Source organism: Nyctereutes procyonoides, unplaced genomic scaffold (genome assembly GCF_905146905.1).
Source record: "Nyctereutes procyonoides isolate TBG_1078 unplaced genomic scaffold, NYPRO_anot_genome, whole genome shotgun sequence".
Taxonomy (NCBI): domain Eukaryota; kingdom Metazoa; phylum Chordata; class Mammalia; order Carnivora; family Canidae; genus Nyctereutes; species Nyctereutes procyonoides.
In genome coordinates, this window is record NW_026575140.1 from 35,084,701 (window position 1) to 35,100,870 (window position 16,170).

At 51.0% G+C, this 16,170-nt stretch overlaps 1 protein-coding gene across 1 annotated transcript in view; it reads left to right on the plus strand.

Moving 5' to 3' along the window:
• The window catches only part of MROH7 (maestro heat like repeat family member 7), a 73,820-nt gene that overhangs the window by 33,465 nt on the left and 24,185 nt on the right, over window positions 1–16,170 (plus strand). Inside the window, exons 4-13 of the mRNA XM_055306858.1 lie at window positions 3,059–3,132; window positions 6,643–6,726; window positions 7,881–7,960; window positions 8,174–8,303; window positions 10,128–10,223; window positions 10,738–10,842; window positions 11,053–11,188; window positions 13,547–13,659; window positions 14,038–14,214; window positions 14,651–14,805. Coding sequence (XP_055162833.1) covers window positions 3,059–3,132; window positions 6,643–6,726; window positions 7,881–7,960; window positions 8,174–8,303; window positions 10,128–10,223; window positions 10,738–10,842; window positions 11,053–11,188; window positions 13,547–13,659; window positions 14,038–14,214; window positions 14,651–14,805 — 1,150 coding nt within the window. The remainder of the gene's footprint in view (window positions 1–3,058; window positions 3,133–6,642; window positions 6,727–7,880; window positions 7,961–8,173; window positions 8,304–10,127; window positions 10,224–10,737; window positions 10,843–11,052; window positions 11,189–13,546; window positions 13,660–14,037; window positions 14,215–14,650; window positions 14,806–16,170) is intronic.

The window sequence follows — 16,170 nt, forward strand, 5'->3', positions numbered from 1 at the left end:
TAGGCAGAGGGAGAAGCAGGCTCTATGCAGGGAGCCCGATGAGGGACTCAATCCCGGGACCCTGGGATCATACCCTGAGCCAAAGGCAGATGCTCAACCACTGAGCCACCCAAGGGTCCCCCCAAATTTTAAATTTTGATAAAGTCCGATTTTATTTTTTCTTTTATTGTCTTTTTTTTTCTTTTGGTGTCATATTTTTTTTATAGAAGATCTTTTTTTTTTTTAAAGATTTTATTTATTTATTCATGAAAGACACAGAGAGAGAGAGAGAGAGAGAGGCAGAGACAGGCAGAAGGAGAAGCAGGCTCCATGTGGGACTTGATCCGGGGTCTCCAGGATCAGGCCCTGGGCTGAAGGCGGCGCTAAACCGCTGAGCCACCCCGGCTGCCCTCTTTTGGTGTCATATTCATGAAATTATTGCCATATCCAATCTCATGAAGGTTTCCTCCTATACTTTCCTTGAAGAGTTTTATAGTTTTAGCTTTTAAGCTTAGTCTTCGAGTCATTTTCATATATAGTGTTAGGTAGGGGCCCAACTTCATTCTTTTGCATTCTTTTTCCCCATTGAATGGTCTTGGCACCCTTATCAAAAATCAATTGACCACATATATTTATTTATTTCTGTGCTTTCTATTTTATTCCATTGGTCTATATGTCTGTCCTTATGCTAAAACCACACTGTCTTGATTATTATAGCTTTGCAGTAAGTTTTGAAATCCAGAAGTGTGAGTCCACTAACTTTTTTTTTCAAGATTATTTTGGCTATTTAATGTCAATCTTTTTATTATTATTTTTTGACGTTTTCTTTAAGTAATCTCTATACTCCATGTGGGGCTTGAATTCATGATCCTGAGATCAAGAATTGCATGTTCCTCCAAGTTAGCCAAATGCCCCCAATCTTTACTTTTTAAAAGGAACATTTTGTCTATTTGCATTTTTAAAGATATTTATTTATTCACTTATTTGAGACAGAGAGAGCATGCACATGTGGGTGCAGGCTGAGGGAGGAGCAGAGGAAGCAGTTCAAGCAGACTCTGCCCTAGAGCATGGAGGCTGAGGTGGGGCATCCCAGGATCCTAGGATTACTACTGAAGAGTCAACGGCCAACCAACTGAGCCACCCAGGCGGGCCTTGTCCATTTGCATTTTTAAAGACAACATGTTTTCAAATTGTATTAGCCTCTTAAAAACTTTGTCAAGATACATAACACGTATCAATGAAATATGTAAAGTGTACAACTAATCTCAAGTACAGCTTGATTAGTATTTACATATGTACACATGCTGGTAACTACCACACAGATCAAGACACAGATCTTTGCCAGCAGCCGAGAACCCTCCCTTGTGACCTTTTCCATTCAATACTCTTCTCCTGAGGCAAGATCTCCCAACCTTGGCAGTACTGACATTTTGTGTTAGATAACTCTTTGTTGTGTGGATGTGGGTTTGGACAGGGGAGCCAGCTGCTAGCATTGTAAGATGTATCCCTGGATTCAACCCAGTAGATCCTAGTAGCACCACCGCCATTTGTAATAAATGTTATGTGGAGGGTCACCTGGGTGCCTCAGTGGTTGAGTGGCTGCCTTTGGCTCAGGGCGTGATCCTGGGGTCCTGGGATTGAGTCCTGTGTCAGGCTCCCCACAGGGAACCTGTTTCTCCCTCTGCCTATGTCTCTGCCTCTCTCCATGTGTCTCTCATGAATAAAGAAATAAAATCCTAAAAAAAAAATAAATGTTTTGTGGAGAAGTACTTCAAAACTATGTAAATATTTCATTCCTCATCAAACTTTCAATTTATTCATGTACTTGTTTATGTTAGTATAGACTCATGATTTCTTAGGTTATTCAATGAATTATAGTCTGTTGCTACCGTTATTTATTGTGATACTCAAATCATCCGCAATTTGACCAGTGGGATCACTTCAAGTAAGCTGTTGTGTTCCTTTGACATGTCCCCATCATTCTTTGAGCTCTCTTCCTAGCTTTCCAGTACAAGATATCTCAGGCTTATTCTATACTTTTCTGCCCAAATCCCAGACTCAGCCACTTCTCCAAGGAGATTTGTTCCTCCTAGTGGAAAATGGTACCCACCCAGAAGACAAGATATTGGAGCAAGCCATGTTCACTACTATTGGTGTCTCTGCTTCTATCTATTTGCTCCATCCTCCAGAAGCCTCTGGTGGCTGAGGTGGCCCTGAACCAAGTTCCGGGCACTCACAGGCCTTCAGAAGGAGAGAGACCCATTCTCTTTTGGGTTCCCCTCAGTGCTCTTGAATAAGGGGCTCTGTTGGTCCTGTTCAGTCAAGTGCCCATCTCTGGGCCAATCACCGGGGCTGGAGGCATGGGATGCTTTTATTGGCCATGCTTGGGTTCCAGGCCCACCCCTATCTGAAGAAGGGGTGATGGATGGGCTTCACCTAGCTACGTGGAAAGGGTAGCCCACAGGGGAGAAGGGGCTCTTTCTTTAAAAGAACGATGAGGAAATCTAGGGCTGACAAAACAGGTATCTACTACAACAAATCAGAGTTTAATTACACATTGTGATAACAGCTGAAAGAAGAGAGTAGGATGATGCTCAAGAGGGTTGTATTGAAAGCCTCCTTTACCCTGAAGATCTAGGAGGCCTTTCTGAGGAGTGGCAGGCAAGTGAAGATATGAAGAAGGGGAGCCCTAGCTGGGCAGTGGGGTGTGGTAGCAGAGTGGCCCAGGTGGAGGAGATCACCTGTGCAAAGGCCCTGATGAGGGGGCAGGTTGCCCTGCCCCAAAGGCAGACAATGTGGCCAGAGCATGGTGAGAGGAGTGCAGCAGGAGATAGCCCTGGGGAGAGGGCCAGGGGACACTGATCCGGTAGGGACTTGAGGGCACTGACAAGAATGGTGGCTTTATGCTCAGTGGATAGGGCACCACTGAAGGCTTTCAGGGAAGAGAGCTCAGTGTGGCTGCTAGGGGAATAAGGACTGGAGGGGCCCTGTGGGGGAGGGGAAACAGGACTGAGGCACCAGCTCTATACCCACATCTTTACCTTCCTTCTTGTTTCCTCCTTGAAACTATGACATTCAGGAGCCTTCGATGAAGTGGCCTCCTGTTTGGTGAAGGTGCCAGGGAAGAGAGACAAAGACAGCAAGATGGCTCTGGTATGCTTCCTGCCCCACCCCCAACTGACTTTCCTGGGATGCCCCCTCCCCCCCCAGTCCCATTGCTTGCTCCCTGTTTCTCTGCCCAGCTCTTCTCTTCTCCTTGGGACTCATCACCAGCTGGTGTACACTATACTTTATTAGTTCATCTTGTTGTTTTTTTTTTTTTTTTTTTTTTTTTTGTTAGCCTCTCACACTGGAATGCATCCTCCATAAACCAGGGATTTTTTTTTTTTTAAAGATTTATTAGAGGGAGAGAGAGAGCATACCAATGGGGGGAGGGACAGAGGGAGAGGGAGAAGCAGACTCTCTTCTGAGCAGGGAGCCAGACGGGGCTTGATCCCAGGACCCTGACCTGAGATCATGACCTGAACCAAAGGCAGATGCTTAACTGACTGAGCCTCCCAGGTGCCCCTAAATCAGGGATTTTAGTCTGTTTTATTCACAGCTCTGTTCCCAGCATCTAGACTGAAGTACATCATAGGTGCTCGATAAAGATTTTTAAGCAACTGAATCAATTGTGAGAGGATCTCTTAAAGATGAAGAAAGGCAGTAAATGGCCCTTTTCAGGACATAGTCCCAAACCAGGTGTTGCCTTGGGAGACCAGAGAAAGCTGGCACCTGTAGGACTTGGTGAGGGCCAGTAGGGGCCTACTGGACAGGCTAGTGGACGTGAGTGCGAATACATGTGCTGTGGGGGAGACTGGCTGGTGGACAGAGCCTGGAGGTGGGATTCACCCAAGCCAGGCCATGCAGGAGGGAGGTCCTGCTCTCAGGCTGCTCCAGTCCCTGGGGTGTCCCAGGGTGGGGCATGGGGAGAGAGTGACAGGACTAATAAGAGGTCTTGCATTTTGGGAGCATACCAGCCCATGACATCCCTCTGGCTGTCCACCTTGCTCTTGCCAAACTGGCCTTTCTCTGCTTCTTACACGTGCCATGTTCCTTCCTGCCCCAGGGCCTTTGCACTTGTCTTTTCTGCCAGGAAATTTCTTCTTAGCTACAAAATGAGCATAATAAAGTTCGAATAAGGTCTGTGTTAACGTATGCACAGCACTGAGCAAGGTGCCTACAACAAATATGGTTTATTACTGCAGTCATTCAACAAATTTTGTTGAGTCCCTACTACATGCAAGGGATCATTTCAGGCAGTAGAAATACAACAATGAAGTAGCATTCTAGTTTGGAGAGATAGGCGGACCTTCCCCTAGTTCTGCACATGGTTACCTCTTTTATTTTTCTTTCAGTGCAAAAACATGTTTTTTTTTTTTTTTTTTTTTTTTTTTTTTTTTTTTTTTTAATAGCACAGGGACAAGACCTGTGGGCAGAAAGAAAGAATAGTCTTTTTTCTTTTTTTTTTTTTATGGTTACCTCTTTCTTGTCATTCAAGACTCAGGCCAAATATCGACTCTTCTGAGAGGTCTTCCATGACCATTCAGTCTACTAGCTATCCCTCTATCATCACTTTGGCAGTTTAAGATACCAGTTGTTACATAGCAAACCACCCCAAAACTTAGTGGTCTAAAAGCTCACTCTGATGGGGAAATAAGGACCAAGGGGCCCAATTTCTCATGATACTGAAATTAAACAAAAATTTAATTTTTGTTTAATTTTTGAAATTTTAATTTTTGTTTAATTTAATTTATACCATGTTATAAGTGAATAGGTATTATATTAGTTTCAAGTGTACAATGTAGCAGTTCAACATTTAGGTACATTATTACCAAGTGATCATCAGGATAAATGTAGCTACCATCTGTCACTATGCACCTATGCTGTACGTTGCATCCTTGTGTCCTAATTATCTTATAATGGGAAGTTTGTACCTTTTAACCCCCTTCTTCTATTTCACCCAGCTCCCCAGCCCCCTCCCCTCTGGCAACCACCAGAATGTTTTCTATATCTATGAGTCTGTTTGTGTTTTATTTTGTTTTTTAGATTTCACATATAAGTGAAATCATACGGTATTTGTCTTTGTCTGACTTATTTCACTGAGCACTATAGCCTCTAGGTGTATCCATGTTGGTGCAAATGGGCCAGATCTCATTCTTTTTTATGGCTAACATTCCACTGTGCGTGTCTATATATAAAATCTCACATACCTTCTTTATCCATTCATCTATTGATAGACACTCAGATTGCTTCCATATCTTGGCTATTGTAAATAACGCTGCAATCAACGCACTGCTGCACACATCTTTTAGAGTGAGTGTTTTTCTTTTCTCCAGCTAAATACCCAGAAGTGGAATTACTGGATTGTATGAGAACTCTGAAATTGTCTGGGCTCAGCAAGGTGGCTCTTGTGCTCTCCTGCTGTAGACAGGAGCAGGGGCTGGAACATTGAAGATGACCCTCATCTTCCACATGGTGCCATCATTCCATGTCTAGCTGGGTTTCCTTGTAGTGTGGTGGCTGGGTTCCAGAAGGAAAAGGCTGCCAGTTGCCTTAAGGGCTAGGCCAGGAATTGGCACGTCATCACTTCCTGGGATTCTATTGGTCCAAGCAACTGGGAAGACGAGCCCTGGTTCAAGGGCTCTCTGTCTTCTTGGTGGCAGTGGCCAAGAACATGTGGCATGTCTCACCCACCACACTGCTCGTCAGGTTCACTTGTTTTGGTTTTTTCACTATATGGAATTAGTTCATCTATTTCATCATTTTTTCTTCTTTTACCTTGAGATAATGAGAAGTCATAGATTAATTGGACATTGGTAAAGGTATTTCCTCTCTCAGGTGGCAGAATGCCTTGCTCTGACTAGGATGTGCCCTTAAGAGTGGATACGAGAGTGGCACCTGCGTGGCGCAGCCAATTACACGTTTGCCTTTGGCTCAGGTTATGGTCTCAGGGTCCTGGGATCGAGTCCCCTGCTCAGAGGGGAGCCTGCTTGTCCTCCTCCCTTTGCCTCTCCCCCTACTCTTTCTCTCTCTGTCTCTTTTTTTAATAAATTTAAATTTATTAAAAATAAATCTTTTTTTAATAAAGATTTTATTTATTTATTCATGAGAGACAGAAAGAGAGAGGCAGAGACACAGGCAGAGGGAGAAGCAGGCTCCATGCAGGGAGCCTGATGTGGGACTTGATCCCGGGTCTCCAGGATCATGCCCTGGGCTGAAAGCTGTGCTAAACCGCTGAGCCACCTGGGCTGCCCAATAAATAAAATCTTAAAAAAAGAGAGTAGGTACTAGAAACCCTTAAGAGGTATTACTAATGGTGTGATTCCAACTGGAGGCATCAGCACCTCTTCCATCCCATCAGCTCCTACCCCTTCTCCCTCAAGAGAGTTAGAGTACTTTGCAGAGCCTGAAATCTAGTCCTCCCCCAAATGCTGCCCTTCGGGGATTATCCACAGCCTTCCCAAATCTGCACCCCACCCCAAGGGCCCCCGTGGGTTCGCATTACTCTGGAACCAGTTCCGGGGGTTGGCAGCCGGGGACAGGTGCACGGTAGCTGGTGGGGGTGTGCGGGCAGCCCCTGAGGGTGGCAGTCAGTGTGGTTCTCACCCTGCTGTCTCCAAGGTGGAGAATGTCATCACCCTCCAGAAGTGCCAGGATGTGCTAGAAGGAGAAGGAGAGAAGAAGACCATGATGAAAAAGATGATGGTGTGGGAACCCCGCACGGGTCTGTGGCGTTGGGTGGGTGGAGGTGGGAGTCCCAGTCCACACACTGGTGAGACAAGGCTTGAGGTGGGAGGACTGAGGAGAAGGCAGGATGCTTGGATTTGAGGCTCAGCCCACCTCTGACTGCCCTCCACCTCCCTGAGGGAGCTCAGCAAGCTACTTTCCTTCTCTGAGCCTGGCTCTTGTCATCTCATCAGCACCTGAGGTAATGCCTTGTGCACCAGCTGGCTTGTTGGGAGGACACCACCCAGTGGTTAGACTGCTGTAGGGCCCTAGGCCCCTGGGAGCAGTCATTATTATTTAATACATTCTTTTCCCAGAAATTCCTCATGGTGGGAAACATTCAAGAGTTTCCCTCATTGTTTTGCAAAATACATTCACTTCTCAGTCATCCACTGAAATGGTTTGGGCCACTGAAATCCTCAAAATTATATTTAGCTTTGGGTCCCTTAAAGATAAAAGCCTTGCCTTGGATAACTTCATTTCATTGACATTAATTGAGCACCTATTGTATGTAGAGGCTAGATCAAAAGTGAGAAGTAATTAGGTCATTTTTATTTTATTTTTTAAAGATTTTATTTATCTATTTGAGGGAAAGAGAGAGAGAAAGAGAGAGAGAGAAAAAAACCAGCTAGTGCACAAGCTGGGGGAAGGGAGAGGGAGAGAGACAAGCAGACTCCCTACTGAGCATGGAGCCCCATGTGGGGCTCGATCCCAGGACCCTGAGATCATGACCTGAGCCAGTCAGACACTTAACTGACTGAGCCAGCCAGCTGCTCCTTGGATGTTTTTAAAGGAATTCAAGTGGACCCCCTTCAGGAGCCATTCATGGTGTTTTCTGCTTCAGGCCAGTCTCTGGCTTAAGTGTGCCTCCTTACCACGAGGCTGCCAAAGCAGTTCTTGCTGGGCCTTGTGTATAGGGTGCAGCCGGTAGGGGTGCGGATTGTTTGTGGTGGCCTTGAACTGGGCTCAGGATGGGAGTTGAGCATAGTTGACTCTCCCCACAGAGGCCCTGCACGGTTCTGTCCAGGCTGGGGGCTTTCACAGCTTGTGCCCTATGCTGAACAGTGGCCCCCATCCTGGGGGTTTGCATGGCCTCACCCCCCTCATCGGCCCCCTGTGGTCCCCCCATCCAGAGGCAGATCCAGGAAGAGCCACTGGATTCCCTCTCCAGCACCGTCCGCTGGCAGGCCATGGAGACCCTGACTCAGCTGAGGTGTCCACAGCCCCTCCCCAACCCCCTGCCCCTTGCCCCCTTCCCTGGGCTCCACCTGCCTCTCCTGGGGCCTGGCCTCTGTACCCCACCCTCTCCTGTGCCTTTTCCTTTCCCCAGGCCCTGTGCTCCACACCCACTTCCCTCCTCCGGGGCCATAGAGCCCCTCCCTGCCCCCCCTCCCTCACCGCTGGCCCGTCTTTCTCTGTCTGCAAGTCACACCCAGCCCATCCTGGGATGGCAAGAACGGTCAGAGCTGGTGGACACGTGTGTGAAGAGTGTGTTCTCCCTTCCATCGGTGCAGGCCATGCAGGAGAAGGACGAGGCCAAGGCTGAGGCCATACAGGTGAGTCCTTGGGGCTTCCCACGTTCTTAGACTAGGGTGCATTTCTAAGCTCTCAGAGGGGAGAGAAAGAGCCTTCTAGGAGTTGATTGCGAATCTTCACCCTCCTACGCAAGCTCCTGGCCTGAGCAGGCACTTGATAAATATTTGGTGAATGAGTGAATCTTTGGAATAAGGGATTGCTCATTTGGGGTGCTCTGCCCAATCCTGGGTCCTGTCCTGAGTGAGGGATGTGAGCATGTGTTGGCCTGGCCCTAGGAGGTGGCCGGGATTTGGAGGAGGAGGAGGTCTGAGGACCACGTGAGCTGGGGTGAGCGTAGAACCTCAAGGGGCTCATGTAAGCATCTTCCAACCTCGGCAGGGTTGTCCCAGGAGAAGTGGGTAGAGGTGACCTTAGTGTAGGAAGTTGGGTCAGTGAGGGAGACTCAGGGAGAGGAAGGTGCATTCCTTCATCCTTTCATTCAGCAAATACAATGCCCACTCCAGAAGCACCAGGGGGTGGGCGATACAGTAGAGGGAAGGCAGCGGGGAGCTAGACATTGTCAAAGAATCATACGAATAAATGCAAAATTGCAGCAATGGTAAGGGTTGCAAGCAAGGAGTACTTGGTGCTACAAAGAGCCTAGAATGGATGTCCTGGCCTAGGTGGGGTCAGGGGTCATGGGGCTGTAGCTGACAGGTTAAAGAAGAGCTAGTTAGCTGGGAGGGGGAGTAGCAGAAGGAACGGCCTGTGCCGTGGCCTGAGGACGGTGAGAACATGGTGACTCCAAGGATGACAAGGGGGCAGCGTGGCCGGAGGCAAGAGTGCCGGGAAGCAAGGCTAGAAAGCAGTGGTATCCAGGCCACCCTTGAGGGCAGCTTGAGGGCTCTGGGTCCTGAGGGACAAGACCCAAAGGCGGCCGGGGGTGGGGGTGGGGGGGATGGGGGGGCGACGACGACACCCTGGTCCTGGGAAGTGCAGGCAGCCCTCCTGCAGTTCCAGGCCCGGACAGCAGAGGGCAGTGCTGCACAGCGATGGGCCAGAAGGAGGAGGGAGGTAGTTGGCAGGTGGGGTGGGCTTGGTAGTGGTGGTGTAACCTGGGTGTGCACAGACCAGGAAGCCTGGACAAAGACAACCTGGGGGACAGACAGACGTGAGGAGCTGGCAGACGGAAAGGAGGCATGGGACAGAGGGTCTTCCCAGAAGGGCTCAAACCCCCTCTTCAGCCTACAGCTTCCTAAGACAATTCTGGGACTGTGGTGTGGCCAAGGGAAGGGGAACCCCGGGGCGGGGGAGACGTGGCTCCCTGGAGGGGCCACTGGAAAATCTATTTGGGTCTAGGAGTAGCCATCACAGAACTTCCCAGAGACAATAATAAAAGTGAGGCTGGCCCTCCCGTTTACCTGGCTCCTACAGTTCTAGCCGCATTTCCCACCCATCCTCTCATTTGTTCCTCACCATGTTGTGTGACTGGACAAATGTTTTTCTCATTGGAGAGAGAAGTGAGCACGGGAGGGTCAGAGGGAGAGAGAATCCTCAAGCAGACTATGCTAAGCGTGGAGCCCCATGCAGGGCTCGATCCCAGGACCCTGGGATCACGACCTGAGCTGAAACCAGAGTCCGATGCTTAATCGACTGCACACCCAGGTGCCCCTACCAATTTGTTGATAAGGAAACTATAACCCATGGTGTCCAATACTATACCTTAAGTTAGTCTCTCAGGTGGGGCTAGAAAGCAGTCTGAGTGTCCCTCCTCCCCTGACCCAGAGCAGGGTGGGGGTACGGGGTCACTGGGGCCAGGTCCGCTCCAGCAGCCCCCTAGCAGCTGGTCCTCCTCCTCCCCACAGAAGCTTTACCAGCAGACCCTGGATGCCCTGCAGACCCTGCTCAACGCCCTCTTTGTTGAGGACCCCACTCCTGCTGGGCTGAAGAGCATCTTGGAGGTGTGGGGGTGGGAGGAGCAAAGGGACAGAGGGGAAAAGAGGAGCGGTGGGGGGCTGGGTCCAGAAGGAGCAGTTTGACTTCAGGATGTCATCTTGGGCCAGTGCCCCCCCCCGCCCCCACCCAGGGTCCCTCCTACAGGTCCTGTTCCAAACTCCTGCCCCTTGGCTGTCTCCCTATCCCCCAGTGTTCTGGCTCTAGCTGTCCCCATAGCTTTGCCTTCCCTGTTCTCATCCCTGTGTCTCTCTCTTCTATCCTCATGACTCGCCATCTATCATCTCTCTCCTCACTGACCTTCGTTCTCCCTCTGGTCTTCCGGTCTTAGCCTCAGCTCCTGGACCCCAGGGCTCCCTCTGCCCCAGGAGGAAGAGGCGGAGGAGGAGGAGGAGAGGGCTGTGGACGGTTGCCCTTGTGCCCTGGCAGCTTCCTGCTGACCGGTAAAGGCTGACCGGCCCACTCAGGCGGCAGAGGGTGGCCTCCAGCCTGGAGCTCTGAGTCTCCCCCTTGTCCTTGCAGCCCCTGGGGCCCTGGATGAACTCCGGGAAGGCCCATGAGCGAGCACGGGCCGTGAACAGCAATGTGTCTGTGTTGAATCACACGCTTCTGACCCTGCCTTTCTTTGTGAGTGGTCCCTGGGAGGGGAGGACACTGAGGAGGGAGAGTCTTGTTGGCTCTAAGGGAGCTGTGCATCTGTCCAGAGATTCCCAGGTGGCCCTTGTCATCTTCAGAGGGCTCTGCTCTCAGGGCCCGACCATCCAGCTCTGTTCACTAATTGCTGTATAAGATTATTGAACTTCTAAGACCCAGTCCCTGAAGTTATGACACAAACAGATGTCCTCGGGGTTCCCGGCGCTGGGGCTTCTGCTGGGGAGGCTCATCCTTCGCATCGGGGATCCTGATGAGGAGATTGGCCGGGAGGCTCTGGACGGCATCATCATCCTCTACACCATCCTGGAGCTCCAAAAACGTAAGCCCTTTGGGGTGCCTCTCAGGCAGGGCTTCCGAGCAGGTGCTCAGCCTGGGAATTGACCAGAACCTTGGCAGCAAGGCACAGGTAGATGGAGACCAGCACAGGGTCTGACGGGGTCTGCGGAAGCCGGTGTGAAGCCTCAGTCCCCACAGGACCAGAGGGAGGCTACAAATAGCCCTATTTTGATTTAAGCAGTCCTTGTATCTGATCCGCTCTTCGTCCTTCCAAGTGTTATCTGTGACTCTCATTGTCACATTCCTATGACAGCACCATGCACACCTAGGCGTGATGGCCCCAGTGTGCTGAGAGCAGGGCAAGTCCATGTCATAGTCACCATGCATTCCCAAGGGCTAGCCCTGGGCTGGGCACATGGTGGGTGAATATTTATTCAATGAATGAACAAAGGACAGGTCCCACGTTAGAATCTGGAGTGGCTACAGCCTGTAGGTGGGAGAACCACCTCAGATCCCGCTCTAGGGAGCTGGTGGTATGAAATGGGCTGACCCAGGCACCCCACTGGCATCGTACCTAGAGGTGTGCAGTCTCAGCAGCTTCCTGCCTCCTTCCTTTCCCCATGGTCCCAACCCTGCCCACGGGCCTTTGGCATGTTGTTTAAACTTCCCTGGCTCTGGGGGCAGAGTGACCTGGCAATCTGAAATCACATTTAACTGGGTATCCTATATTTTATCTGGTGACCCCAGCCCCACACTGTTAAATTCTCAAGGATGAGGTGGTTTGTGGGGGTCCCCTGAGTGTAGGGAGCAGCAAAGCTAGGCTTTGAACTTGGGTCTATCTGATTCCAGGTCTCAAGCTTCTTTCCTTTACAAATGACCCACACACTTGGTCCATATGGTCCCTCTGCTTCAACAGCCCTTCCTTGTGTTGATGCCCTGCGTACTCTGGGGGGAATCCAGGGAGGACCCAGGCCAGGCTGCAGTAAGGCCTTAGGAAATGAGCCTGAAATAGGTTTCCTTCAACAGAAAATATGAAGCCACCATGTTCCAGATCTATGCTAATCACTGAAAACACTGCAATGAAGTTAAATAACCCTCCCTGTTGGGTTTACCTTCTTGTTGTCAAGAGACAGTGAACAAAATAAACAAGTAATACATATAGTGAAGTCAGATAATGATGAGCACTAAAGAACACAAATCAGAAAAAGAGGCTTGGGACTACCAGGGTAGGGACATTGCAGTTTAAAAGAGGTATCACCACACACCCACCAGAACAGTGAGAATCAAACCGACAGTTCACTGATGGTACATGAAGCCTCTGGAACTCTCCTGCATTGCTGGTGGGCATATAATTGGACCCACCTGCAGCCTGCAAAACCGTTTGGCAGCATCTCCTGAGGCCGGACCTATGCCTACCTTAGGACCCCGCAAGTACACTCCTGACCGTGTACCTAACAAATGTGTGCATACATTTCCTGAAAGGCATGGGCAAGACATACCAGAATGTTCTTAGCAGCACTGATAGCTTTTTAAAAATGACCCAAATGTCCATCAGAAATAGAGAGGGCAGCCCGGGTGGGTCAGCGGTTTAGTGCTGCCTTCAGCCCAGGGTGTGATCCTGGAGACCCAGGATTGAGTCCCACATGGGGCTCCCTGCGTGGAGCCTGCTTCTCCCTCTGCCTGTGTTTCTGCCTCTCTCTCTCTCTCTGTGTGTCTCTCATGAGTAAATCAATAAAGTCTTTTTTTTTTAATTTTTATTTATTTATGATAGTCACACACAGAGAGAGAGAGAGAGAGAGAGGCAGAGACACAGGCAGAGGGAGAAGCAGGCTCCATGCACCAGGAGCCCGACATGGGACTCGATCCCGGGTCTCCAGGATCGCGCCCTGGGCCAAAGGCAGGCGCCAAACTGCTGCGCCATCCAGGGATCCCCAAAGTCTTAAAAAAAAAAAAAAAGAAAAGAAATAAGAGAGAAATAAATGGTAGTGTATCCACACCACAGAAAATGACGCAGCACCACGTACCAATGAGCTAACGTGACTTGCGACAGCATGGATAAATCTTACCCGCAGGATGTTGAGGGAGAGCCAGGCACACAGGAGAACATACTACGTTAAGTCCAATAGCAAGAAATCTAACCTGTGGGTTTAGGGGTCAGAATGGTAGTTGCCCCGGGTGGGGGAAGGGGCAGGGGACTAAAGAGAACAAAGAGGAGCTTCTAGGGTACCTATTACGTTCTGCTTCCCGACCTGGGTGTTGGCTACCTGGATGTGTTCTCTATGTAAAAATTTGTCAAGCTCGTTTTCTAGGATTTGTGTCCTACCTCCATGTTTAACAAAAAGTCAAAAAAAAAAAAAAAAAGAAAGAGTGGTTGGGTCTCACTGAGGCTTCTTTCTTGCAGGAACCAGAGATAAGGAAGAGACCAATAAGGAGGAGCTGTATGAGAGCAACAAGCGATTCCTGGGGCCCTACAACCCTGTCAGCCCATGCCAGAACATTCTGCGTGTGATCGCGGTGACTGCCGGCTGCCCACCAGCTCTGGGCCTTCCTGGGAATGGGAATCTCTTCTCCCCACTTCCATCTTTCCAGGCTCATGTTCCCTTTAAGGAAGCTTTCCCCAACCACATGGGCCCACCCCGAGTGCCCCTTCCTCCTCTGCTCTGTGCCCAGAAGCACATTATCCCACTCTGGGGGCAGGATGCATGTCTCCCCGTCTTCTGTAGCTCCTCCCCACTGTGTTGGACACCCACAGAGTATACATGCCTGGCCCTGCCGACTTCTGTGTGGATCTGGTGGTGGCTGTGTGTGTGTGTGTGTGTGTGTGTGTGTGTGTGTGTGTGTGGCTCCCTTAGGGTCCCTCCAGGTGTCAGTATCTCTGTGCTTTTGTTTCAGGAATTCGGAGACTTCCTGGGACCCCAGCAGGTAAAGGACCTGTTGCTCGCAGCCCTGGAAGGCTTGAAAGGCAGCTCAGAGACCCGGGGGAAGGACTCTGGGGAGATGATGCAGCTGGCCTCGGAGGTCACGCTCAGCTCCGTGCTGGAATGGTACCGCCACAGGGTGCTGGAGGTGGTAAGGCTCCCTGGGGGCAGGGGCTGAGCCGGAGACCGCACGGGGCCTGCTCATCCCTTGGGACCTGCCGTCTGGCAGTGGCAGGGTGGGGGGAACTGGAACCCCTAAGCGTGGGGGCAAGGCAGGGTGGTGTGGCTGAGTTCTAGGTGCCCCCCTTGTGGGTGAGAAAGAACTCACTTACTGATCTGGTGGGGGTGGGGAGGGCAGTGAGGACAACTGGCTCTCCCAGGGAAGGAGCAGGTGCGCTGCTCCCCCCCTCCCCTTCTCTCTCCTGGTGCCCTCCTCTCTCTCTCTTTTTTTCTCTCCCCTCCCTGGCCTCTCTATCCTGTCACCCCCACCCCCTTTCTCCTCCTGTCTCCCTACTCTCCCCTTGCCTGCCTTGACCTTCCAACCGGACATCTGCCTGCTGCTCACGACTGCTCTGGCTCTGCCCCAGATCCCAGAAATCATGCAGGGCATCTATGTGCAGCTGAGCCACATCCAGGAGCCACGGGCCCGCGAGGTGGCCCTGCTGCCCGTCTCCCTCCTGGCCAGCTCCTTCATGACCGAGGTGGTTGTGGCCCTGCTCACATGCCCTCTACCGCTGGACAGGTACCAACTGGGGGGCTCCTGCCACTACACCTTAGAGGGTTGGAGCAGCCCCCATCCTTGGCTGGGTACCTGTCCTTCCACTCAGGGAAGGCCTTGCCTTCCCAGCTGACCCCTTTTCTATGTGGTCTGTGGTGCTTATGACAATTGTGGAGCACTTTTGAGGCACTGTGGAGAGCAGTAACATCTCTCCTTAGTACAATGATCCCACTTTACAGATGGGGAAACTGAGGGGCAGTTCCTTGTCCTCGGGCCCCAGTGAGCAAGCAACAGGATGAGGACCCAAACTGAGATTTGACCAACTCCAAGCCCAGCACTCTAAGGATGCCATAGAAAGGAGGCCTGAGAGTTGGTGCTGACTCTGCCTCTAGCTGCTGTGTGGTATTGGGTAGTTTACTTGCTCTCCCTGGGCTTCAGTGTTCCCCCATAGGCAAAAGTGGGACATGCCCCCTGCATGACTCCCACCCCTTATGGCTGGTTGTGACAGGTAAGGTCACCAGTTGAGCTGGGTGCCTGCCCAGCCTGGACTGTGCAGTAGGATGCTCCCTCTCTCTGCCTTCAGGGAGCTCATGGTCTGATGGGCAGAGGGGACTGGACCAGAGAGATCAGACTGACTGCTCCAACCTCCCAGTCCAGGAAACACTCGCACACCTTTGAATGAACAGAACGAGGCAGGAAGCCTGTGACCCACACTTTAAGATCGTTGTATGATAGTGCACGCAGAATTGTGCCGATCTGTGGGGTGAGGTGTGCTTCTAGTAGGGATGATTGGTGTCATTCTTAGAGGCTGGGAAGATTGGGTGGGAAGATGAGGGCCTGGGTAACATGTCCCCGACCTCCCACCTGGAAGATTTTCACCTCTTCTGGCCACACTACCCCCCCCCCACCTCCCCAAGGGTTTCTTCTTGGGATCACCAATCCTTCAGACTCACAAGACTGGCAGGACCACACCTGACACTCAGGATATAGGACAGATATAGGACACTCAGGGGCTCCTCCTCCCAGGAGTCCTCGCAGCAGCCTGTGCAGCAGGCCAGACAGAGCCGGGACAGAATGTAAGGACGCCTGGAGCTCAGGTGCCTTGCCGGTGCTTGCATGAGCCCCAGAGAGACTGGCTCCTTCCATCTTGTACCCTGGATGCCTCACATGCCTCACCCTAGTCTTTCCTCTGGGCTTATGAGCTGGACTCTTGGGCCTCCCCAGTAAAAAGGTAGGGGCTGCCCTGGCTGAAATGGTTCATAAGAACTGCTACCTCTGGGATCCCTGGGTGGCGCAGCGATTTGGCGCCTGCCTTTGGCCCAGGGCGCGATCCTGGAGACCCGGGATCGAATCCCACGTCGGGCTCCCAGTGCATGGAGCCTGCTTCTC